Here is a 27,179-nt window from a genome sequence, read left to right on the forward strand (position 1 = left end):
TATCGCTCCACCCACCCAGAGCTGCACCTGGGGTAGAAGAATTGACAGTGGTGATGAGCATGGGCCCCTGCCAGAAGCCAGGGAGACTGGGGCAGTGGAGAGAGTCATGTTGTCTCCTCCTGTTGGCTCCCATCGGGATGTGCACCCCGGAGCCCAAGGGATGGGATGTCCTTCTGCAATTGGGCTGCTGGCTCCACAGCTGAGCCATTGGCATTTAGAAGGGTCAGGAAACTGGGGCCTGCTCCTGCCCCCGACTTCTCTGAGGCAGTGGTCACCAGGCAGAGGGCCAGCCACAGGCCACCAAGAGGAATGAACTCCTGCTCCCACCCTTATGCAGCCTAGAGAGGTGGGATGATTCTCAAGTCCCAAAGCCATGTTAATCCCATTCCCAGTCCCTGAGGGAGGAGCTGAGGATCTGGCCTTGTCTTCTGCTCCCACCTGGAATTACAACTTGGGGAGCCCTCGCTGCAGTGAGGGGAGGCTGAATGAAAGACCCCTTTCTGCCGAGGGAGAGCTCAGAGCTCCAGGCAAACCAGCTTCCCCATCAGGGTGCTTCCTCTTCCCTCCAAGTGCCCAGCAAGCACTGGAATAACCATTCCCAGCAGGGGCCACAACAGCACCTGGACCCTAGGAGGGGGCAGTTTCCAAGTGCAAGGACAAGTATAGAACCCTATGGCATGGAGAAAGGAGCAAGGGAAGTGGCAAACGAAGCTGTGACAAAAGACGTCAAGGAAGACCAATGCCATTTAACATATATTTATTGAAATCTACTTGATGCAAGGCACTGTGCTAGATTTGGTAGGGGATCAGACACGAAAGGCCACCCCTGTCTTCTAAGAGCTCACAATTAAACGGGTGGGGGAGGGCTGAGGAGGAGGGGGTGAAGCCAAGTCCACAAACAGCTCTAGTGCAAGGCTGATTATAGTGAGTGCCAGAAAACAGACAAGGTAATGAGATGGGGGGAATGAGAAAAGAGTGCCAACCCAACAGAAAATACAGAGATACGCAAATGACACTGAGGGCCAAGTTTAAAGAGACAGTTTCTGCTTTGCAAAGTAAACACCCAAAGTGATGCAATGAGAACCACAGAATGCAAGCACATTAGTAAGAGAAGTTAGCAATCCCCCCATCTGATGGACATGCTGGAAATCGTGAAACACTAAGAGAACAGGGTGAGCTGTGACTTCACTCATTTTATGGCCTGCACGTGGTGGGTTCAGTAAAGGAACAATACCTAGACATAAAATCACAGGTTAAATTCACTGAGACTAGAAGGCATCAACTTTCACCCATCTTAGAGAACAGAGAACACACATTTAAACAGGTGTTCACGCAGTCAGGTGCGACTTGGCCGGAAAGCAGTCAAGTGGCAAAATGCAATAGAAAACAGTAGGGACCCACTCAAGCTGACTCAAGTCAAGGAGTCTGTAGTGGGGACACACGTGGACCAATGAGGGCTGCTGCCAGAAATCCAAGAACATATCATGGCCAGGCCTTCCTCCCAGCAGGTGCCACACTCCTCACTCCTCTGAGTACTGTGCTGCCCCCCACACCTTCTGATGCCTAGAAGGTTCTGTTTCCTTGTTTGCATTGCCGATCTGGAAGGCCTGGTGGTGTCCATGGTCCGTCGTGTTCTGCCAGCTCTATGCTCTGAAGATTGCCTGCTGCCCTTGGGTCAGGTGTTCAGTTCTGGCTGAATTAACGTGGCCTGGAAGGGGGGTGGCAAATCACATGGTATGCAACAGGGCCACAACCCAGGGCTGCAGGTAGGGCAGGCACTGTGCCAGTTCTAGCACAAAATCAAGCACATGGAATGCAACATCACTGGAGAAAGATGCCTGCTGCAATCGGGTGGGGACTATTCTGGAAATGCAAGAGTGGGGTGACACAGCTAATGGACACAGCTCATTGTAATAAGCAGCAGAAATGGTAAACAATTAGTTTCTTTTGAAAATTTTCACAAGTATTCAAAACTCTAATAAAAGTAATGGAGGATTTCTTTTTTCAAATGGTAGGAAAAGAACATATTTCTTTTTTTTTTTTTTCTTTTTCCATGTCAGGCGGGTAATGTGCCAACATAGTAACAAGGTTTGAAGGAGGCACATCTCACACATGTGCATGAAAACCCAATTGTCACGTGTATGAACTACAAAAGGATCAGGAAAAGAACACATTCCCTCGCAATAGGAATACATGAGAGTAGAAAGAAAACTGGAACGAGGTAGATGCATGAATGCACAGACAAGGATATGTGACAGGAAGCTGGGTGATATTTTGCATCTGACATAGTAGTACACCTAGAGAGCCCAAGGAAATCCACCCCAAGTTACCAGAGGCGAGAAATGAACTCGGCGAAATTAAATGACACACGTTAAAGCCACAGACTGCGTTGAAAGAGAACACGGGTTTTACCGCAAACACTACGAACAGCTGTTCCATCAACCTTGACAGCAAAGACCAGATCTTTAGTGTTAACTCTAAAAGAGCATTTGTTTGAGAGAAAATTATTGAACCGAAGATGGGAAAGAGTCAAGGAGGACAGGAAGGGATGCCAAGACGCCACGTCCCAGTTGGGAGCAGTGACAACTTTATGCTACGTTCTGAGTTAATGCTGCATTCAATGGGATCCCTTCATAAAAGGGATCTACTTCAATGGGATCCCTCATGAAACGCAACAAACGATGAACGAACGGGCAAGACATGGCAGAGTACTTCTAGGTAAAGGTGCCAGACTTGCCCTGGTCGAGGTCAACCTTCTTTATCAAATGACAGCTGTACAAAACACATCCTAACAACTCGAAAAGAGAAAACGGATCCGAGAAGAAAGTAGTGATTTCAGACACAGATTCACAACTACTCCAAGAACTGAGGCCCACAGGGCAAAAGGAATCACTATGTAACAAGTGTTTTTGGCTCCTCTCCAGCCTAGGGGTCAGGGTGGAGATGTCGCATAATGCCACTGTGGTGGCCTGGGTCCATTTGAGAGGACCTTATGGCCAAGGTCACAGGGGTCATTGTAGGACCTTGCTTCCCAGGATGGGAGCCTGAGAAGCCCTTCCAAGTTGTGTCTGCTAGGAAGCTCTGCCTCAGCCTTGGTGGGCCCACAAGGGCACACTTTCTTGCCAGGCCCTCCTAGTGTCCCTGTCCCCAGCCACAGCTGCTGGGAAGTCACACCACAGCCCTGGTGGGGCTGGCTTCTATCTGTGGCTTCTGTGGACCACTGGAGGGGCAGGTTCCTCGCCAGACCTTGCTGCTGTTCCTCTTGGGGGAGCCCGCTAGAAATGGCAGCTCGGACCCAGGAGGACCAGCTTCTACTTGTATGCCACACAGACTGTCAGAAGGGTTCCACTGCCCTCCAAACCTTTGCTTTAGTGCTCCTCCTGGTCATGACTGTTGCAAGTCATAGCCCAGGGCAGTGCTGCCAGCTTCCATCCACATAACACGCAAGCCATCGGAGGGGCAGGGTTCCTCTCCAAGCCTCTGCTCTGTTGCCCTCGCTTAGGTGTGGCTGCAGGAAGTGATGCCAGAACACATGGGTGAATTTTCCCCTAGCTGCCCAAAGCAGAAGCCTATGAACCAATCTCTTCCTAGTTCTAGAGTCACTGGCTGAAAGGAGGATGTGGTCCAGGCGAGTCTTCTTGTGTCCAAGGAGATGTCTCGTGGGTGAATCTGCTGTTCAGTCACTGAATCCACTCCGAGTACTGCCAAAGCTCCCAGGAGCTCAAAGGATGGCTGGGCTGCTTGCTCCCAGATCAAGTTTGGACCACCCCATTGATCTAGGTGAGGCCAAGCCCTGCTGCTGCTGGCGGGGTCTATATTGATGAACAGTCACAGAGTTCTGGCTAACCTATGATGGGAGCATCTCCAGTGTGCTGCAGTGGCCAGGCTGGATAGTCAAGTGGTGCCCACAGATAGACACGGAGTCTGCATCTCGGATGAGGAAAGAGCCTGCTTCTCTGGCCCATTTCCATCCAGCCTGCCCACCTGGTGTACTCACCTTCCGATGGGCAGGGGTTGCAGCTTTTTGTTTGTAATTAAAATTCTGGAGAAAATGTCATCATATCTAGCTACAGAAGCAATGAAAGTTATGACAGAGTGGACAAAAAATGAATGCTTGGATATGTAAAAATTAAAAGCTTTCACAACAAAAATGTAATAAAACTGCCACAAAGAGCAAAGCAATAAAACTGGAAAAGAGAACATCACCATCAATATAGAAAGAACTGCCACGTAAAGTCAATATATCGGAAGGTAACTTGATAACTAGTCAAAGGAGATGAACAAACAATTTGCATGCAACAGAAACAGCATTTAAGTCATTGCATAAGAGAAAGAAGATGAGACTGGTGGTCAGGAGGCCTGGGGTCTATCCCCAGTTCTGGTACTGACAAGCCACAGAATAATGGCAATAACTATGACAATGACAATGACAGCAGATGGCCTTCACTGAGTGTGTACCTCCGTGCCAGGCCGGTGGTCCTGGCACTCTGCAGGCACGATGGCAGTCCTCGTGATAACCTTCGGAGGTAGGTGCTGTGATCACCCCCGTTTTACAGAGCTAGAAACGGAAGGTTGGAGAAGTACCATCTAGGCCTGATACCAGGAGAGGCTCTTGTTTCCAAAAGGAGGCGTCACCCTGCACTGGAGTCCTTGAGATGTATCTCTTCTTAGGGGCATGCTCTCAACTATTTTGTTTTGAACAAAATAGTGCTGCTTGAGGACAAGACCCATTAGTTCAAAACAACCCCAATCGATGCTAGTTTTGGACATGTATAGGGGACACCAAATTGAAATGGTTTAAGAAAAAAAGATACAGACATTTAACCCAGATTCAGTAACTGTTACTAGGCGTTTGGCCTCACAACGACATTTTGGGTGCTTTAAAAGAAAAGACGTTTAAAGGTTGTTTGAAAAAGTACCACCTTAAGTGGTTATATTGTAGAGTCACAGGACAGATTAAAAAATGACAAGAGAAATAGTCCTTATGTTCTGCAAATATGGTCTTGTGGCTTGGGAGAAAATTTCTAATGAGAGCCTCATGAAGGGATTGTCACTGAGCTACCGTGCAGAGTTCGGATGGAAGTGACTGGGTGTATCTTGAAACTGTCTGATGACTCAAACAGGGCTCCCATGTCGGTGAAGACCGTGAGGAGTCAGAGTAAAATGATTTCGTGAAAGGGAGGATGGCAAAAATGGGGCATTTTCTAAATTAATATATTATTTTATATAATATGTGATTTACAGTATGTATGTATAACTAAATTAATAAATTAAATATTTTAAGACATTTGAGTGTTCTATTTACATCCCTAAAAATTTATAAATTCAAGTAGGCCAAAAATCATGAGGGCAACGTTCTCTTCAGGAAAGTTGGGATCGTATTATAAGGACGCCACCGTGGAACAGCTCTGTGTATTTTTCTGGGGCGGGGGGAGCTTGGACTTGATGACCTCTAAGCCCCTCCCTACCCCACATCCAGATTTGTCCTTTCTCATTCTTGGATTCAAGGCATGTGTACCTCGATGGTACTTCCTACCAGTTAAACTAGGCAAACTAAGTTAAATGGTACAAGCTACTCTCGATGGGCATAACGTAACACTTATAAATTGCTGGTGGCAGTATAAATCGGTCTCAACCTTTTGGAAGACAAAATATATAAGCGCTACAAAACTGTTCATCTCCTTTGACTCTGCCATCCCCTCTGGGGATTCCGTCCCTGTCCCGCGGGACCGCAGGGCATTTCTACTCGTGGTGGGTCGGCTGATGCTTCTGTAGCGCCGAGCGCCTCTTGAAGACACGGCCACACTGGCTGCATTCACAGCGCCGCGCCCCGCTGTGGATCCGCCGGTGGCGACTGAGGCCGGAGCTCCGGCGGAAGGCCTTGCCGCACTTGTCGCACTCATAGGGTTTCAGTCCGCTGTGGATGCGCCGGTGCTTGATGAGGTCGGAGGGACCGCGGAAGGCCTTGCCGCACTCGCCACACGCGTAGGGCCGCTCGCCACTGTGGATGCGTGCGTGCTCCAGGAGGCTGGAGCTCTGGCGGAAGGCCTTGCCGCACTGGCCGCAGGCGTAGGGCTTCTCACCCGTGTGGATCCGCCGGTGCTTGGTGAGCTCCGAGCTCCTTCGGAAGAGCTTGCCGCAGTGGGGACACCCGTATGGCTTGGCCCCACTGTGGATGCGCTGGTGCTCAGCCAGCCCGTTGACCCCTCGGAAGGACTTGCCGCAGTCGTCGCAGTCGAAGGGCAGGTGGCCAGTGTGCATGCGCTGGTGTTTGAGAAGCTCCTGGCGATCCAGGAAATCCCTGCTACATGCCTTGCAGGCGAAAGGCTTTTCTGAAGTGTGAAGTTTCTGATGTCGGAAGAGGTGGGTGTTGACTTTGAAGGACCGCCCGCACTCCTCGCAATCAAAGGGCTTCTCTCTGCTGTGGACCCTCAGATGTTGACTGAGGCCTGCATTCTTCTTAAACCGTTTTCCACACTCCTCGCACTCGAAGGGCTTTCCCTCCCTCTCCCTCTGCTCCCTCTTCTCCGCGGCATTCTCCAGGACCCTACTGGGGCCGGGCCGGGGTTCCGCAGCTACATGGCTTTTCCTGTGCTCATTAAACTCCGCCACCCCCCTGAAGACCTTCCCGCAATCGCCACATTCCCAGCCCTTCTCCTCACTGTGGACTCTCTGGTGCTGGACAAGCAGGACTTTAAGCCGAAAGGTGTCCCCACACTCTTTACAAGCAAAATGATGTTCTATGGGCAGATTCTGTGGGCTCCCTCTCTTCCTGTCAGAGTCCCCATGCTGTCTGAATTCAGGACTGGGGCCACTGGCCCTTGGGGAGCTTGTGGACGCCATCTCCTGTGGCTGGGCGTCTTCCCCCATCGTCTGGTGTCGGGTCGCAGAGGTGCTTTCTGAAACGATAAACACAAGGCAGTGTAGTCTGCAGAGGAGGACGGAGGAAAGGGCCTCTCCTTTGTCAAGAATCTTTTTCTTTCTGAGACAGCCACTGAGCATGGGGCCTGGGCCCGGAAGCCACCAGAAGCAAGGACTGCAGAAGCCAGGGGCAGAGGGGCCTCATTCCATTCTGGACACTCTCTACCACAGTGGTGCTGAGGAGGTCACCCCTTCTGTGACTGGAGAGCAGCCACACACGTCCCCAGAGGCTCAGCTGGGCCCCCTAACCCTAACCCAAGCACCCCAAGAGCCCAGTTAATCCTCTCAAACCTAACCTATACCCCAAGAGCTCAGCTGGGCCCTCAACCCTAACCTCAACCCCAGGAGTTCAGCTGGGATCCCCAAACATAACCTGAATCTCCAAAGGGCCCTGCTGATCCTCAACCTAACCTCACCGTCAAGAGCTCAGCTGGGGCCCCAAACCCTAACTAGAACCCCAAAAGCTCGGCTGGGACCCCCAACCCTAACTTCAACTCCAAGAGCTCAGCTGGGATCCCCAAATATAACCTGAATCTCCAAAGGGCCCTGCTGATCCTCTCAACCCTAACCTCACTGTCAAGAGCTCAGGTGGGCCCCCCAACCCTAACTTTAACCCCAAGAACTCAGCAGGGTTCCCAAACTTAACCTCAATCCCAAGAGCTCAGCTGGGATCCTAACTTTAACCCGAATGCCCAGAGAGCCAAGCTGATCCTCTCAACCCTAACCTCAACCCCAGGAGCTCAAATGGGCCCCTCTACTCCTAACCTCAACCTCAAAAGTTCAGCTGGATCCCCTAACCCTAACCTCAACTCCAAGAGCTCAGCTAGGCCCCTCAACCCTAACCCGAACCCCAAGAGCTCAGTTGGAACTCCTAAACTCTAATTCAAAACCTCCAAGAGGACAGCTGATCTTCTCAACCCTAACTTCAACCCCAGGAGCTCATCTGGGCTCCCCAACCCTAACCCAAACCCCTGAGAGCTCATCTGCTTCAACCCTAACCTCAAGCCAAAGAGCTCAGCAGGGTCCCCAAACCCTAACCTCAAGCCCAAGAGCTCAGCTGGGACCCCCAACCCTAACCTGAAGCCTAACAGCTCGGCTGGGCCCTCCAACCCTAACCCAAACCCCAGCTCGGTTGGGCCTCCCCCAGTTTCCTCACATTTCTTTTTCACTCACCAGAGTACTTAGCTGGATCAGTGTTGGGCGATGGGTCTGATACCAACAGCACTTGTCCTTGTGCCAGGTGAGGGACCAAGGCAGGATTCAAAACAGGAACGCCTGCTCATGGGAAAGGAGATTGGTTACGGCGACAGCCAAAGATGACATGAGAATAGTGGAGGAACATAGGCAAGGCCTTTGAAGGGGAACCCCCTTCCATCTTCAAAGACCAGGCTGGCCTTAACCTTAGGCAAGTCATTCATTCAGTTCAAAGGTGTTTCCCAAGGTCAGGCTCCTTCCAGGAGCTTGAGGAAGGCAGGCTCTGGGCCCACCTGGGGGAGGCTCTGTGGAGGATCAAGTGGCCACCCTGAGGAGGTGATCCTCACCCTGCCTTCTGCCTGTCCACCCCCTCAGTGCTCACACATTTAACTTCATGCTCTTCCCAGACATGTGGACTTCCACAACTCCCAAATCTGACTCCCAACAGTCTCTCCTCCTAAAACCTCCTCCCCACTGCACACATGCAGACCCCTAATGGGTGAACAAGATCTTGATCACGTCAACCATTCTCTCACAAATAAACTCAAACCAAATGGTCATGCAATTTGCATAATTTGTGCATTAAAATGAAAAGAGTATTCTACATTACAGTGGCAGTGTTCTAATTTCTTTCCCAATAAAAGACTGAGAGGGGTTCTTTCCATGCCAAGAGGAGTTGGGGGAACTCATACTACTCTGACATATCAGATGTGGCAGACCCATTGTGTTTCCCCACAATCCAGGGAGAAGGTGAGCTTCTGTGGGGGTAGCCATGTGCCCCCTGCCCCACTCCAAGCAGGTGGTGAATTTGAGGAAGGGCTGGGACATCCTTACCCACATAGGTCACGTTCCCATAATATGCCAGCACCCTCTGTTCAGGGTCCAGCTTAAACCACTCCCCTGTGGTGAGGTACCATGCCACATCGTCAAATGTCACCAAATCCTGAAAGAATTCCCAGGGCTAATCAGTCTTTCCATCTATTTTAGAATGAGGCAGAGGCAGCGCCAGTAATGCCAGGGACAAGAGGCGAGGGTCTGGAGTGGGTGTCTGTTGTTAACATGGAGGCCTAACCACAGCTCCAAGAAGTCCTGAAAAGAGAACCTGATCAAGCACTAGGATCCCTGGGCCATGGCCCTGGCGTCTCATCTTTCCAAGGGACCTCCGTTCAATCACTTTCCTGGATGGAAACTCAGCTTCCCCACCTGGATGATTGGGACTTCAAGCCCAGTGGATATCCAATCCTTGGCAGCCTCTAGAAGAGAAGCAGTGGGAGGGCAGGAAGGCAGCAGCTGGGGTTCATACTCTGCCGTGTGTCATGCTGGGGCAAGAGACAGAGGCTGAGGCCAGATTCAGGGAGCGGTGAGAGAATCCCAAGCAAGGCAGAGGGAAGCACAGCTCACCTCAGCCTCCGGCATCTCAAGAGGGACTGCCAGGACCTGGTTTCCTGGTGCTCCATCCTGGGGAGAGTAAGACCTTGGGGATTAGGTGGAACTAAAGAAAGTGAAAAAGGCCATGAGTGATGACAGCCCTGTCCCTGGATCCCCTGTGAAGAGACTGGTGATTTCCTCTTCCTTGGTTTCTGATCTTGTTGAGTCTTCTCTCACATGTTGGCTGAATGACAAGCCAGGGCATGGAGATGTGTGAGAAAACACACCTTGAACAGGGCCTGGCAAAGAATGAACAGAGGCAGGCCAGAGGGAGCCAAGACAAGACCAGCAGATGCCAGCCCAGGCACAGCCAGGTGAAGACAGACCTAGACAGAGATCCAAGGGCAGGAAGACTGGCAAGCCTAGAAGTCCATGCTGACGCTGCACAGAAAGGAGGCACACCAAGATCATCAGAAGAAATAACCAGGAAATGAGAGACCCTTTCCAACTTTGTAGAGGCAACAAAAAAACTGGATCAGGATGCTGGAGGGAAGACAGCAGGAATGGGGGCTTCTAGACCAGCAGTGAGGCCCTTAAAAGCCATAGCCCACTGACACAAGGAGCCTGGTGACAGCGAGACAGGTACACATGACAGCAGTTCTCTAATGCATTCAACTAAATGAGAAGTGGAAAAAAACAGCTGGAAAGATAAGCCTCAAAGAAAAGATCTTCAAACACTAAATTGTTAAACAAAAGAGCTGAATGATTTCTACAAATTTTCTTCTCCTTCCAAATTGCAAATTATGTGAAAGATCCTACCACCGATATCCATGCATCACAGGCCTCTCACATCAGTGAGTTCAAAGAAACAGCTACACAGTTCCTGTTGTGATGACAGTTCAATTTAATTCATAATTCAGTAAAAAGGAAGGCTTTTTACACTGGCTCAAGACCCACAAAATCTAGCTACTCCAGAAAGACTCTTATATAAAATTAAAGATGTTAATTAAAAAGAATGGACAGAAACTTCCACGTTTGGCTGCGATGGAGTAACAAGGAACAGATTTCACATCCTGCCATAAATAAGTAGAAAAAAATGGAGAAAATATATGTGAAACAAGTTTTCAGACACTGGACAGCAGGAAGTACAGAATCACGATCCCCAAGAGAAGAGAAACAGATAAGGGGAGCCCTATCATTGCCTCAGCTGTCTGCCTGGAGGCAATTTCCAGATTGAGACTGTGTGTTGGGGTGGGCGAAAACCAAAGAGAGCTTAGTGGCTTTGCCAAGTTGAGGAGACACAGACCAGCATTCAGAGCAGCTGAGGCAGCTGGAAGTTGCAGAGCAGAGTTCCAGAAAGGAGTTAGTTATGCAGTAAAAAGAGCTTCAAAAAATATGTATAAGCTTCCCTTTGAGTCTTTCCTGACTACTAGGCCATGCATGCATAGAGCGAAACTCCAAAAGCCCAGGAAAAGAGTGACGAGGAAGCTGTAAGCTGAACAATTCTCAGGACACACAAAGGTAGAGAGACATTCAAGGTCTGACCAACCAGTATAGAGTCCTCTGTGATTACCTGGGACACACAGTAGAGAATCCAGAGGCCTTAGTAGTAGGGCTGATGTATTCCTAGAGCCAAAGCTACACAAGACCTGTCTCAAAGAAAGCTTAAAAATAGGCCTCAAAGGGATCAAACTGATCCACAAATAACTACCACCCCAAATCCAGACACTCAACAATATAATCTTTATAATACCCAACATCCAATCAGAAGTTACTGAAATGCCAAAAAGCACAGAAATGTGGCCAGGGCAGGGAGAATAATCAGTTTATAGAAACACACAGAAATGACCAGTGACGACTCACAGACAAGGATAACAGCCAGTTTAATGATGTACAAGCATTAAAAGAAAAACAGGAATACAGTGAGAGAAATAGAAGATATAAAAAGAACCAAATAGAACTTCTGGAGGTGAGAACTATAATATTTAAAGTGAAAATTTTACTGGATGTGATTAACAGCAGATTAGATATCACACAAAAAAATTAGAGAACTTGATCTTTTCAAAAAACCAGCTCCTGGATTCATTGATTTTTTGAAGGGTTTTTTGTGTCTCTATCTCCTTCAGTTCTGCCCTGATCTTAGTTATTTCTTGCCTTCTGCTAGCTTTTGAATGAGTTTGCTCTTGCTTCTCTAGTTCTTTTAACTGTGATGTTAGGGTGTCAATTTTAGATCTTTCCTGCTTTCTCTTGTGGGCATTTAGTACTATAAATTTCCCTCTACACACTGCTTTAAATGTGTCCCAGAGATTCTGGTATGTTGTGTCTTTGTTCTCCTTGGTTTCAAAGAACATCTTTATTTCTGCCTTCATTTCGTTATGTACCCAGTAGTCATTCAGGAGCAGGTTGTTCAGTTTTCACGTAGTTGAGTGGTTTTGAGTGAGTTTCTTAATCCTGAGTTCTAGTTTGATTGCACTGTGGTCTGAGAGACAGTTTGTTATAATTTCTGTTCTTGTACATTTGCTGAGGAGTGCTTTACTTCCAACTATGTGGTCAATTTTGGAATAAGTGCGATGTGGTGCTGAGAAGAATGTATATTCTGTTGATTTGGGGTGGAGAGTTCTGTAGATGTCTATTAGGTCTGCTTGGTGCAGAGCTGAGTTCAATTCCTAGATATCCTTTTTAACTTTCTGTCTTGTCGATCTGTCTAATGTTGACAGTGGGGTGTTAAAGTCTCCCATTATTATTGTGTGGGAGTCTAAGTCTCTTTGTAGGTCTCTAAGGACTCGCTTTATGGATCTGGGTGTTCCTGTATTAGATGCATATATATTTAGGATAGCTAGCTCTTCTTGTTGAATTGATCCCCTTACCATTATGTAATGGCCTTGTCTCTTTTGATCTTTGTTGGTTTAAAGTCTGTTTTATCAGAGACTAGGATCACAACCCCTGTGTTTTTTGTTTTCCATTTGCTTGGTAGATCTTCCTCCATCCCTTTATTTTGAGCCTATGTGTCTCTGCATGTAAGATGGGTCTCCTGAATACAGCACACTGATGGGTCTTGACTCTTTATCCAATTTGCCAGTCTGTGTCTTTTAATTGGAGCATTTAGCCCATTTACATTTAAGGTTAATATTGTTATGTGTGAATTTGAGCCTGTCATTATGATGTTAGCTGGTTATTTTGCTCATTAGTTGATGCAGTTTCTTCCTAGCATTGATGGTCTTTACAATTTGGCATGTTTTTGCAGCGGCTGGTACCAGTTGTTCCTTTCCATGTTTAGTGCTTCCTTCAGGAGCTCTTGTAGGGCAGGCCTGGTGGTGACAAAATCTCTCAGCATTTGCTTGTCTGTAAAGGATTTTATTTCTCCTTCACTTATGAAGCTTAATTTGGCTGGATATGAAATTCTGGGTTGAAACTTCTTTTCTTTAAGAATGTTGAATATTGGCCCCCCACTCTCTTCTGGCTTGTAGAGTTTCTGCCGAGAGATCTGCTGTTAGTCTGATGGGCTTCCCTTTGTGGGTAACCCAACCTTTCTCTCTGGCTGCCCTTAACATTTTTTCCTTCATTTCAACTCTGGTGAATCTGGCAATTATGTGTCTTGGAGTTGCTCTTCTCGAGGAGTATCTTTGTGGCGTTCTCTGTATTTCCTGAATTTGAATGTTGGCCTGCCTTTCTAAGTTGGGGAAGTTCTCCTGGTTAATATCTTGCAGAGTGTTTTCCAACTTGGTTCCATTTTCCCTGTCACTTTCAGGTACACCAATCAGATGTAAATTTGGTCTTTTCACATAGTCCCATATTTCTTGGAGGCTTTGTTTGTTTCTTTTTACTCCTTTTTCTCTAAACTTCTCTTCTCACTTCATTTCATTCATTTGATCTTCAATCACTGATACCCTTTCTTCCAGTTGATTGAATTGGCTACTGAAGCTTGTGCATTCGTCACAGAGTTCTTGTGCCATGGTTTTCAGCTCTATCAGGTAATTGAAGGACTTCTCTACACTGGTTATTCTAGTTAGCAATTCATCTAATCTTTTTTCAAGGTTTTTAGCTTCTTTGTGATGGGTTCGAACTTCCTCCTTTAGCTCGGAGAAGTTTGATCGTCTGAAGCCTTCTCTCTACTTGTCAAAGTCATTCTCTGTCCAGCTTTGTTCCATGCTGGCAAGGAACTGCGATCCTTTGGAGGGGGAGAGGTGCTCTGATTTTTAGAATTTTCAGCTTTTCGGCTCTGTTTTTTCCCCATCTTTGTGGTTTTATCTACCTTTGGTCTTTGATGACGGTGACGTACAGATGGGGTTTTAGTGTGGATGTCCTTTCTGTTTGTTAGTTTTCCTTCTAACAGTCAGGACCCTCCACTGCAGGTCTGTTGGACTTTGTTGGAGGTCCACTCCAGACCCTGTTTGCCTGGGTATCAGCAGTGGAGGCTGCAGAACAGCGAATATTGCTGAACAGCAAATGTTGCTGCCTGATCGTTCATTTGGAAGCTTCATCTCAGAAGGGTATCTGGCTGTGTGGGGTGTCAGTCTGCCCCTACTGGGGGGTGCCTCCCAGTTAGGCTACTTGGGTGTCAGGGACCCACTTGAGGAGGCAGTCTGTCCATTCTCAGATCTCAAACTCCATGCTGGGAGAACCACTACTCTCTTCAAAGCTGTCAGACAGGGACATTTAAGTCTGCAGAGGTTTCTGCTGCCTTTTGTTTGATTATGCCCTGCCTCCAGAGGTAGAGTCTACAGAGGCAGGCAGGCCTCCTTGAGCTGTGGTGGGCTCCACCAGTTTCGAGATTCCAGGCCGCTTTGTTTACCTACTCAAGCCTCAGCAATGGCGAGACTAATAAAGAAGAAAAGAGAGAAGAATCAAATAGATTCAATAAAAAATGATAAATGGGATATCACCACCGACCCCTAAGAAATACAAACTACCGTCAGAGAATACTATAAACACCTCTATGCAAATAAAATAGAAAATCTAAAAGAAATGGATAAATTCCTAGACACATACACCCTCCTGACTAAACCAGGAAGAAGCTGAATCCCTGAATAGACCAATAACAGGCTCTGAAATTGAGGCAAAAATTAATAGTCTACCAACCAAAAAAAGTCCAGGACCAGACGGATTCACAGCCAAATTCTACCAGAGGTACAAGGAGGAGCTGGTACCATTCCTTCTGAAACTATTTCAATCAATAGAAAAAGAGGGAATCGGCCGGGCACGGTGGCTGACGCCTGTAATCTCAGCACTTTGAGAGGCCAAGGCGGGCGGATCATGAGGTCAGGAGATCGAGACCATCCTGGCTAACATGGTGAAACCCTGTCTCTACTAAAAATGCAAAAAATTAGCCAGGTGTGGCGGCAGGCGCCTGTAGTCCCAGCTACTTGGGAGGCTGAGGCAGGAGAATGGCGTGAACCTGGGAGGCGGAGCTTGCAGTGAGCCAAGATCGCGCTGCTGCACTCCAGCCTGGGTGATTGAGCGAGACTCCATGTCAAAAAAAAAAAAGAAAAAGAAAAAGAGGGAATCTTCCCTAACTCATTTTATGAGGCCAGCATCATACTGATACCAAAGCCTGGCAGAGACACAACAAAAAAAGAGAATTTTAGACCAATATCCCTGATGAACATCGATGCAAAAATCCTCAATAAAATACTGGGAAACCAAATCCAGCAGCACATCAAAAAGCTTATCCACCATGATCAAGTGGGCTTCATCCCTGGGATGCAAGGGTGGTTCAACATATGCAAATCAATAAATGTAATCCAGCATATAAACAGAATCAAAGACAAAAACCACATGATTATCTCAATAGATGCAGAAAAGGCCTTCGACAAAATTCAACAGCCCTTCATGCTAAAAACTCTCAATATATGAGGTATCAATGGGACATATCTCAAAATAACAAGAGCTATTTATGACAAACCCACAGTCAATATCATACTGAATGGGCAAAAACTGGAAGCATTCCCTTTGAAAACTGGCACAAGACAGGGATGCCCTCTCTCAACACTCCTATTCAACATAGTGTTGGAAGTTCTGGCCAGGGCAATTAGGCAGGAGAAAGAAATAAAGGGTATTCAATTAGGAAAAGAGGAAGTCAAATTGTCCCTGTTTGCAGATGACATGATTGTATATTTAGAAAACCCCATTGTCTCAGCCCAAAGTCTCCTTAAGCTCATAAGCAACTTCAGCAAAGTCTCAGGATACAAAATCAATGTGCAAAAATCACAAGCATTCTTATACACCAATAACAGACAAACAGAGAGCCAAATTATGAGTGAACTCCCATTCACAATTGCTTCAAAGAGAATAAAACACCTAGGAATCCAACTTACAAGGGATGTGAAGGACCTCTTCAAGGAGAACTACAAACCACTGCTCAACGAAATAAAAGAGGACACAAACAGATGGAAGAACATTCCATGTTCATGGATAGGAAGAATCAGTATCGTGAAAATGGCCATACTGCCCAAGGTAATTTATAGATTCAATTATAGATTCAATGCCATACCCATCAAGCTACCAATGACTTGCTTCACAGAATTGGAAAAAACTAGTTTAAAGTTCATATGGAACCAAAAAAGAACCTGCATTGCCAAGACAATCCTAAGCCAAAAGAACAAAGCTGGAGGCATCACGCTACCTAACTTCAAACTATACTACAAGGCTACAGTAACCAAAACAGCATAGTACTGGTACCAAAACAGAGATATAGACCAATGGAACAGAACAGAACCCTCAGAAATAATACCACACATCTGATCTTTGGCAAACCTGACAAAAACAAGAAATGGGGAAAGGATTCCCTATTTAATAAATGGTGCTGGGAAAACTGGCTAGCCATATGTAGAAAGCTGAAACTGGATCCCTTCCTTACATCTTATACAAAAATTAATTCAAGATGGATTATAGACTTAAATGTTAGACCTAAAAACATAAAAACCCTAGAAGAAAACCTAGGCAATACCATTCAGGACATAGGCATGGGCAAGGACTTCATGTCTAAAACACCAAAAGCAATGGCAACGAAAGACAAAAGTGACAAATGGGATCTAATTAAACTAAAGAGCTTCTGCACAGCAAAAGAAACTACCATCAGAGTGAACAGGCAACCTACAGAATGGGAGAAAATTTTTGCAATCTACTCATCTGACAAAGGACTAATATCTAGAATCTACAAAGAACTCAAACAAACTTACAAGAAAAAAACAAACAACCCCGTCAAAAAGTGGGTGAAGGATATGAACAGACACTTCTCAAAAGAAGACATTTATACAGCCAACAGACACACGATAAAATGCTCATCATCACTGGCCATCAGAGAAATGCAAATCAAAATCACAATGAGATACCATCTCACACCAGTTAGAATGGCGATCATTAAAAAGTCAGGAAACAACAGGTACTGGAGGGGATGTGGAGAAATAGGAACACTTTTACACTGTTGGTGGGACTGTAAGCTAGTTCAACCATTGTGGAAGACAGTGTGGCGATTCCTCAAGGATCTAGAACTAGAAATACCATTTGACCCAGCCATCCCATTACTGGGGATATACCCAAAGGATTATAAATCATGCTGCTATAAAGACACATGCACATGTATGTTTATTGTGGCACTATTCACAATAGCAAAGACTTGGAACCAACCCAAATGTCCATCAATGACAGACTGGATTAAGAAAATGTGGCACATATACACCATGGAATACTATGCAGCTGTAAAAAAGGATGAGTTCATGTCCTTTGTAGGGACATGGATGAAGCTGGAAACCATCATTCTCAACAAACTATCGCAAGGACAAAAAACCAAACACCGCATGTCCTCACTCATAGGTGGGAATTGAACAATGAGAACATTTGGACACGGGAAGGGGAACATCACACACTGGGGCCTGTCGTGATGTGGGGGGAGGGATAGCATTAGGAGATATACCTAATGTAAATGACGAGTTAATGGGTGCAGCACACCAACATGGCACATGTATACATATGTAACAAACCTGCACGTTGTGCACATGTACCCTAGAACTTAAAGTATAAAAAAAAAAAATAGACAACTTGATGACATAGCAATACAAATGATCTCAAAAGAAGCTCAGAGAGAAAAAAGAGTTTTTAAAAACAAACAGCATCTCAATGACCTGGGGTAAGAGAAAATGGTCTAACACCTACATAACTGGAACCTGAGAAGGTGAGGAAAAGTAGGGGAGGGATAAAAAACACAGTTTAAGAAATAATGGCAGGACAGTTTTCCAAATTTGATGAAAACTATAAGCTCACACGTGCAAGAAAGTCAGTGAACCCCTAGCAAGACTTTAAAAGACCCATAATAATCAGACTGCTGAAAAACCAGTGATAAAGAGAAAGTCTTCAACTAGCCAGAGGAAAGAAATGATGTTGCTGCGTGGAGAGGAACAAAGAGTAATTACTAACTTCTTATCAGAGAATGTACAAGTCAGAAAACCAGTGCATGACATTTTTAAAGTGCTAAAAGAAAAACAAAACTGTCAACTTAGAATTCTATATTCAAGGAAAATTTCCTCCCAAAATGAAGGCAAAATAAAGTTTGTTTTCAGACAAAAGCTGAGAGAATTCATCACCGGCAGATCTCTACTATAGGAAATACTAAAGGAAATCTTTCAGGTTGAAAGAAAATGATAGTAGGTGGAAAGATGGATCTACACAAAGGCATGAAGAACACCAGGAATGTAAATATGTGGGGAAATATACAATGCTTTTACCAATCTCACTTTTAAATGTTTTAAAAAACATTCAATCATTCAAAGCAAAAATAATAAAAAGGTAGTGTCGGGTTTATAACATCAGAAGTGAAACATATGATTGTGTGTTCTGGCAAGTCCTCCAAGACTCTGATACATGCTAATAAGCCAACAGCAGAGATCAAATATATACTAAAAATAATCTGAAAGAAGAAGGGTAAAGAAAAAGAGGGGAAAAAAGAATGGAAGGGGCAAATAAAAACAAATAGCAAGATGGCAAACTTAAACCCAACGACGTGGATAGTTAAGGTAAGTGTAAATTGACTAAATACTCCAATCAAAAGGCAGATTGTCAGGCTGTAATAAAAACAAGACATACTGTCTACAAGAAACTTTAAATATAAAGGCACAGATAGGTTAAAAGTAAATGGATGGAAAATGGAAAACAGGATACTAGAACCAACACAATCCCAATGTCATAAAAAAGTGGGGGAAAGAATGAATGACAAATGTGGCTAAGAGCTCTGGAGACACTACCAAAGAGCCCTAGAACTCAGCAAGAAGAAAGCTGGAGGGTTTCAATATAAAACCAACAGGTGCCAACGTAGGATGATATGCTGCAGATGACAAAAATGTGAATCCTTCATAGACGATACAGGCATAGATAGTTACTCTCCCTTGAAACCCCAAAGAGGGTAAGGGAAGGGGAGGAGATGGCTAGGTATATATTTGCATTTCAGGAGAAAAAAGGAAAGAAGTGAGAGTGACTTGTAGCTAGAATAAGCACATCTCTAATGTGTATGTGACCACATGGGGTTGGAGTTGGGGAGAGTCAAGGTCTAGAAAGATCTGCTTTCTTTTTCTGTAATGTGAGAATTTTTAGTAACCAAGCTGAATTTTGTTGGTATCAGAAAAGCATAACAATTGTAAAATATTTTGGTTTTAAAAGACTTTGAGTAAGAAAGATGCTCAGCATGTGAGAAGCCAAGGGCTGAGGCCAAGGAGTCAATGGGGAGTGGCCCTTCGCTTGGGTAAAAAATCCAGCATTTCCTGGGATCCCCACACAGTAGGGCAAGTGCAGGGGAGAAGGGCTGGCAGGAATCTGTGGGCGGTCCACGAAGGGCAATGACCAGAAAGCCTAGAGACAGGCCCATGGGGTTGTGACTTCCTGGGCTCCTCCTTGCAAGCTATCAGCACCTAAGAAGTGCGCGCAGAAGGCCTCATCTAGTCCCAGAATCCAAGGAAGCCCCATTCCCATCTTTAACTGGCTGTCTGGCACAGGGGCTTCCCCAGTGTGAGTTCATGTTCATCCCCAGGTGCTCAGCAGCCATACCCTCTCTGTCCCACTGTCATCTGGGCAGAGCCCTGTTGGTCCGCTGGATTCCTCTGGTATACATTCAATGCCTGATTTGACTTTGGCTTCCAGTACAAAATGAACTGGTCATAAATTACTTACACAATTCATTTAAAAAAATTCACTTCCAATTGACATTGACATTTGGCTGCCAAATGGAATGGAGAGGGGGATATTGTGGATATACCTTCTGAGAAAGAGGATCTGTTAGAGACCTCTTCTCGCTGACTTCAGGCCAGAGACCTAAGAACTTAGCCCTCTGACAAGGCTCTGCCCCAGCCCCCCAATCCCATATCTTGCCCTGCCACATCACAGTGACATCCAGACACACTGGCCTTCATTCAATCCTAGATAGGCCAAGACTGTGGCCTTCAAGGCCTCTGAAACTGCTGAGAGTACCATGGGCTTCTCATGGATGGCTCCTTCTGAGAATTCGGGCCTCAACTCTATTTTTATTTTTCTGAGACAGGGTCTCACTTTGTCACCCAGGTTGGAATGTAGTGGTGCCATCACAGCTCACTGTAGCCTCGACCTCCCAAGCTCAAGTGATCCTCCCGCCTCAGCCTCCTGAGTAGCTGGGACTACAGCTGTGTGCCACCACCCCCAGCTAAATTTTTAAATTAAAAAAAAAAACAATTGTAGAGATGGAGTCTCACTATGCTGCCTAGACCAGTCTCAAACTTCTGGACTCAAGCCATCTTCCCACCTCAGCCTCCAAATGCTGAGACTACAGGTGTGAACCACTGCACCTGGCCCACATCAGGCTTCAACTCTAATGTCACCTCCTTAGAATGCCTTCACTCTCTAGTGTCCGTCATAGTCTACTCGGAACATTTTTGCTAACTAAAAACTATCCAATGAAATTGCTTGTTTCTAACTGACAGTCCCCAGGAGAAATGGAGCTCCAACAGCGCAGGGGTGCTTTCTCATTCTTGGTCACTCCTGAATCCCCAGTGTCTGCAGCAGCTCCTGGCCCTGAGTGGGCACATGATAAATTGCGGGGTGACTGAATCAATGTGTGTGGGGAGTGGCATGTTAAATGAAGCACACTTCCATTACCGGAGCATGCACTACACGTGTTTGGAGCCATGCATCTCCCTTCCTGTAATTCACTTATCACATCCTGTGGTTATTACCGCCTCCATTCACAGAGAAGGAAACCAGGGCTCCAGGAGGTTAACTTGCTTAATATCCATCTCCCAAGATTTGAGACTTTTCGAACCACACCAGAGAAGAGCGAAATAATATTCAACCTATAACACCACGCCACAGCCAGAAGACAGACTGGGGGTGAGGCTTAGTGTCATCTAGGCCTAATGGCATATATGGGTGTTTGGGTGCTGCCTTTAAACCATCCTGCTAACATGCCCTCACTGCACAACGAGACATGTCATTCCTCTCTCTCTTTCTCCGTCTCTGTCTCTTACACACACACACACAGTCCTCCCGAGCCACCCACGTTTAATCGAGTGAATCCTCCTGAAGTGTTCCATTTAATAGGGCAAATCCTACTGAAGTGTTTTTACTTAATTGGCATGATTAACTGTTGAAATCCTGGAGCCACAACTCCCAAATGAATTGTTAATAATCCTTTCCTGTGCAGCAACAGGAGTGCCCCTTCCTGTAGCTTGCAGCTCTTGGGGGATAAGCCTGGGAGCACTGGCTCAGGTGACAAATGAATACCACCCCAGTGTGGAGGCCCCTCTAAAACATGGAGATCATTAAAAGGTACTCTACTAAAAATGGGAGGAAGGCGGTAGGCGTGGCTCAAAAGCCTATAATCCCAGCACTTTGGGAGGAATTAGACAGAAGGCCCAGGATCCCAGAGGTCAGAAGATGAGACCATCACAAGCTAACCACGGGTGAGTACCCCATCTCCTACTGCCTAAAAATCCCAGAAAGCAAACTTAGCTAGGCTGGCAGGAGTGGCCGGGGAAGCCTGTAGTCCAGCTACCGGGAGGCTGAGGGCGGCAGGAGAATGGCGTGAACCCAGGAGGCCAGGCTTACAGTGAGCTGGTCAGCCCTGCCTCCAGCCTAGAAGCTGACAGAGTGAGACTCAAATCTCAAAAATGGGAGAGGAAAGAAGTAGGTACCCCGCTTTACAAAGAAATGAAACTTTACCTGTAATTAATGTAATCCATTATATCAAATTAAAAAGAGCTTGCTGAAAACAAAGTCATTAAAAAGAATGCTTATTAATCCCTACGCATAGTCAAAATGAAATTATCATCGTCTGAATAATCGGATCATTTAGGATCTATGTTGCACAACTGTTCTATTTTAAAATGGTGGAACTAATCAGGAAAAGAAGCTAGATGCTGTGACAAAAGTGACAAATGCAGGTGTCCACTGCCTTCTGACAGTGGATCTTGGGGAATCAAGGTCGAAGGAATTCCAGACAGAACATGAAAATCATTGTAATGCACACCCGATGGACACACAGGGTAATGCTGACCTTGAAGTAAGGCACTTTCACTCACAGCACAAAAGCATGTCCTGAATCTCGTAGGGTGCACTCCTGCATACAACTGGGAAATATGAACGCTCAAAGAAATACTGTGGGAAAACACATTTCCAACCCTTAATATAAGTGGTATTATTCTCCTTCTTTCAATGGGATCTGAAGATAGTCTAAAGACTATAAACTCCCAGAAAGCAAAGGCCCTGTCAAGGTCAGCTGTGAATTGCACACTGGACCTAGGCAAGCACCATTACACTGCAGCTGTTTAACAAACATCTGCTAGAATAAATGGAAAATAATGATGTCAATGTCAACCTACTGCCTGATAATTTGAAAAATTATGCTTTCTAAAACACGAGAGCTCACGTGAGCGAACAAATCTTCCTGCTCACGTGCTTTAGATCGCAATGTAAATTTTAACCAACTTATTTAAATCAAATTTACTGCATGGAAGCAGAAAACACTAAGAGACTCAAAATAATCATTCCACTTCGATGTGGAAGAACAGAAATGAAGAGTTGAACTCAACAGAGACAAAAAACAACCCACGTCACAAAATGTAGTAATAATGAGATGTTTCCTGGTTGTCTTTGGATTAAAGACACTCCTGCCTCACTGCTGAATGTTTGGCTACTGGCTAACAGTAGCTTCTGAGCCTAAAGACCAGCATTCAACTGATTTTATCACACAAATAGTCAAGCAACATTCTCTAACAGGTGTGCTGTCCTTCCCTGGGCAGGGGAAAGGCAGCGAGGCCACCCAAATAAGCCTCATCTGGAAGGTTCCAGAAGCTTCCAAGGGGTGCCAGAAACACCTGAACTCTCTGAAGCATCTAAATAAAGACCTGGAGCAGAATGTCCTCAGGCCCTAAAGCTTGAGTTTACCCAGAAGACAACAGGTGGCTTGTGTTCTGTTCAGTTCTAGGCCAGAGCAAATGTACCCCAAAGGGTGTCTTCAAAGGTTTCCACTCACAAGAGATCCAATTCAGATGGATGGCTTCTGCTTCCTCTCGCACCCAAAAGGGAGATTAGATTCCAAATTCTCTTTCCTGAATATCTTTTCTCCTGTGAGTTGCGTTGCTTGGATTGAGAGAACTGTCTCTGGGCAAAGACAGTTCAGCAACACTGGCATAGATGAAAATATAAGTGCTTCTGGAACCAAAACGATACTCCTCACCATGTTGTAACCCCACCTATAGGGTCTTCTGATAGCATGCCCAGCGTCGAGGCCAGCAGACACCACGCATAAACACCGAGACTTACCCAAAAGAGACACACACGGATGACTCATCATGGCTCAGAACTACTCCAACGGATCAGCCTGGCAGGTAAGGTCCCACCTGTTGGATTGCAATAATTCAGGTGAACAGAAGCAGACCCATGTGCGCCTCCCAGCAACCTGGCCCCCACATTTTGGGGGATGTACTGAACTGGGCCAGATACAGGGTTCAACTGAATGTACACCACCAAAATCTGGATCCACCCTAGCCAGGTCAGGATGCAACCCTTGAGCCAAGCCCAGGGCCACGCTGGGCCTGGCCTTCATGTTCTTTCCACCTGACAGGCCAGGAGGCAGAAGAGAAGGCCCCACGTGGGCCCACCCTGTCCCGTCCCAAAGCAGCAAACAGGCTGCTACTCTAATTAGCAGAATCCTGAAGGGTCTAAAGAGAGGGTGTCTCACCAGGAAAGTCTGTCTCTCTTGGGGTATTTGTGTCTGTGTGTGCCTTTTTCCGTATGTGTGGGTGGGAAGGCATCTGTTTCCTCTCTCACTTTGCCTGGGCACCTGTCTCTTTCTGTTTGGGTTTCTATCTTATTTCTTTTCTATAAAAAGCCAGAAGGTAGACCAGAAGGGGATTTTGTAGTGTTTGTTGTACTTAATTGAGGAAAGTTTTGTGTTCCCATTTCCCCAAGAATATTCATGGCATCTTACTAAAAATCGAAATACATTGTAAGTATAGCTGCCTTTAGGTAACACTGCCTGGATACAAAGGATTTGAAACTGGGGGTGGGGTGGGATGCTATGCAAATTGCAAGGAGCCCAGGGCCATCCAAGGAGCCCAGGCAGGTTTGGGTAAGGGCTGGATCATCGGGTGAGAAAGTTGGTTTGGAGTTCACTAACAACTCATATGGGAGTGTAGCTGGTTTGGGAGAGACCAAGGGATCTGCATTTTTTAACAAGCACCCCAGGAGATTATGATGCAGAGCTGCACCTCCTTAACACTGGGCCTGTCTAGAATCTGGAGGTTCCCAGATTCTCCAACTCTCAGAATCTCTGTCATTGACAGGATTCCTGCCCAGGAGCCTTGTGAAATGGGAGCCCACTATCTCCGAGTCTGTGCTGATGGTTAGAAGAGAATTCACACATTCTAGTAGATTTCCAAGGGGTCCCTCACAGACAGAAGGCTGAAAATCACTACTCAATAGGGTTCTATATATAAAACTCACAGTGTCTGGCCCAGTTCAGTAGTACATCTCCCACAAATGTTACTAGGGGGATATACTGAACTGGGTCAGACACTGTGCAAGTGGCTTCTACTTGAAGGTCCAATGTTGTGGGGTGGGGGGACTGTGGGGGTGGGGAAGGGCTGAGGCAGCATTAGTACCTAGGAGAGGTGCTGTTCCTGCAATCCTATCTGAAATTCTCTTGTAAAGGAAAAATGTCGGGCTGAGGTTGAAGAGGAAATGTTTCATTGACCAAGGAGACTGGAGGGGGGCCGCGGGCCCAGCTAGGCCAAGGCTGGCTGGAGGGCTTCAGTTGGAACAGGGTGGCAGGGTGGGACCTCTGGGAAGAGGGCCAGGAATGGGGGTGGGGGTTGTTTGAAAGGGACCATGGACTTTGGGCAGCAGGCGAGTGGGGGCGGGGGGGGGGTTGTGGACAAGACATGTAATTAATCACCCAAATATAGACTGGAGGAACCAGCAAAGGAGTTTAAGGGGGCAGGGGCACTGGAGTGGGAGATGGCAGCCCCCAGTAGGGGAGAGAAAAAGACTGGTTCAGACAGAGGGCCTTGAGCTCAGCTCACGGCCCCCTTTCCCCTCCCTCCCCACAGTTCTCTCTCTAGGCTACCTACCTGCCCCCATCCTCCCCACCAAGCTGAGGCTTAACCCCCACCCAACCCACTCAAAAGGAAAGGAGGGACTCCCCAGCGGGAATTGTTCCCACCTAGCCCACCCTCCCAGCGCTCAGACTGCGGCTCAGCCCCTCCCCTAGACCAGGGAAAAGTCCTTTAATCCCCACCCCTACAACGCCCCCTCCAGATCGGGCTCCTAGGCGTTAGGGGCGGGGGTCCTCTCTTTCTGCCCCTGAGCGGTTCCCACTCCTAGCTTCCCCCAAAGAGCAGAGCAGGCCTCCGCACTTTAGCAATTCCCACCCGGGACCGCCGCCCCCCGCCCGCCTCGGGAAGGCCTTCGGGCCTCTTCGTACTCGTCATCCGGGACCCGTTCCCAGCTCTGGCCCGCCCAAGGCCGAGCAGCTCTCCAACAGCCCAGAGACGCCCCCTCCCTGCACCGTGCACTCTTCTGCGGCCCGCACACTCGCTCCAGCCCCGCACACGGTCCTGCGCCTCCTGCACATCCTCTCGCGGCCCTGCACGCTCACTCGGGCCCTCAGGTCCTCCTGCCGCCGCCACGATCACCTCCGCCCTGCGGCCCCTCCAGCGCCCCTGCACATCCTCCCGCGGCCCGCACACTCACCCAGGCCCGGCGGCGGCCGACGCGCGGCCCTCGGTGGAGCAGCGCTGGCGCGGCCCAGGCAGGCCTGGCGTGGCAGGAAGCGCCACGGAGCCGCCAGTGCCCGGCAGAGCTAACAGCCCCGCGGCGCGTTTCCGGAGCCGTGAGCGCCGCCCGGGGTTCTGAGGGAGCGAGGCCCCGCCCCGGCCCCAGTCTCGGCCCCGATTGGCCAGGAAAGGGGGCGGGGCGGGAAAAGGGCGGGGTTTGGGGCGGGGCGGACTGGGCAGGCAAATCTGATCAGCCTGCGGGGGAGCTGCGCGCGCGGGCTGAACGCTTGTAGGGAGGTGGGGAGGAGTGGAATGAGCGTGAGAATGAATGAATGAACGAGCAAACAAATCGATCAGCAGACGAAGGAGGGAACGAAGGAATGGAAGAGACCTCTCCCCTTTGGGCGTCTTCAAGATGGTGGTGGGGGGAGTGAAGGGTCGGGAACTGAGGGCGATAGACCAGGAAAGCCACTATTCTGTATGAATGGAATCAGATCGTCTGTACTATTGTGTGTCTGGATTCTTTCTTTCAAAGTGATGTTTTTAAGATTTATCTATGTTGTTGAATGTGCTATCGCTGAGTAGTATGCTGTTGTTTGGATATATCAGAGTTGGTTTGTTTATTCACCAGGTTATGATCTGGGCTGTTTCCAGTTTGGGTGATCATAAATAAAGCTACTATGAATATTCATGTACACATCTTTGTGTGGACATATGCTTTCATTTTTCTTGGGCAAATACCTAAGAGATGAATTGCTACATCATAGGATAGTTTTATGTTTTATAAGAAACTGCCAGAATGTATTCCAAAGTGGTTGTGCAATTTACATTCCCACCAGAAATGTATGAGAGATCCTTTTCTTTCACATCCTCATCAACATTTGAGGTTGTCAGCCTTTATTTTTAGCCATCTGAGAGGGTGGGAAGTGATATCTCATTGTTATTTCAATTATCATCTCCCTGATGACTAATTATGTTGAGTATGCTTTTATGTGCTCACTGGCCATTTCTATATCTTTCTTTGTAAAGTGTCTGTTCAAGTAGTTTGCCCAATGTTATGTGCAGTGTATATATATATGTGTGTGTGTGTGTGTGTGTGTGTGTGTGTAGAGACAAAACAGGAAGCTAGCTCATTATGTGCAATGTGTGTATATATGTGTGTGTGTATGTGTATATATATATATACACAGACATTTAGTTCCTGAGAAATTTTATGTTTTAGATTTAGGGGGTACATGTGCAGGTTTGTTGCCTCGGTATAGTGTGTGATGTTGAGGTTTGGGGTACAAATGATCCTGTCATCCGAGTACTGAACATAGTACCCAATAGTTACTTTTTAAACCCTTGACCCCTCCCTCCCTGACCCCTCTTGTAGTTCCCATTGTCTGTTGTTCCCATCTTTATGTCCACAAGTACCCAATGTTTAGCTCCCACTTATAAATGAGAATGTGTGGCATTTGGTTTTAT

At 46.9% G+C, this 27,179-nt stretch overlaps 2 protein-coding genes and 1 non-coding gene across 3 annotated transcripts in view; 1 reads left to right on the forward strand and 2 right to left on the reverse strand.

Annotated features, from left to right (window-relative positions):
• The window catches only part of LOC110742151 (PNMA family member 6F), an 87,410-nt gene that overhangs the window by 44,821 nt on the left and 15,410 nt on the right, over window positions 1-27,179 (forward strand). The gene's annotated exons all lie outside the window — the stretch shown is intronic.
• ZNF275 (zinc finger protein 275) lies at window positions 741-25,822 on the reverse strand. The gene is made up of 4 exons (XM_003918444.3): window positions 25,690-25,822; window positions 23,260-23,336; window positions 8,095-8,196; window positions 741-6,899 (listed from the first exon to the last, which is right to left on the reverse strand). The coding sequence occupies exons 2-4, from the start codon at window positions 23,288-23,290 to the stop codon at window positions 5,743-5,745; spliced, it is 1,290 nt and encodes a 429-aa protein (XP_003918493.1). The 5' UTR covers window positions 23,291-23,336; window positions 25,690-25,822; the 3' UTR covers window positions 741-5,742.
• LOC116272276 lies at window positions 2,055-2,158 on the reverse strand. Its single transcript, XR_004180992.1, has one exon. It is a non-coding gene; the product is annotated as a small nucleolar RNA U13 (small nucleolar RNA).

This window comes from Papio anubis, chromosome X, assembly GCF_008728515.1.
Source record: "Papio anubis isolate 15944 chromosome X, Panubis1.0, whole genome shotgun sequence".
In the NCBI taxonomy this organism is placed as follows: Eukaryota; Metazoa; Chordata; class Mammalia; order Primates; family Cercopithecidae; genus Papio; species Papio anubis.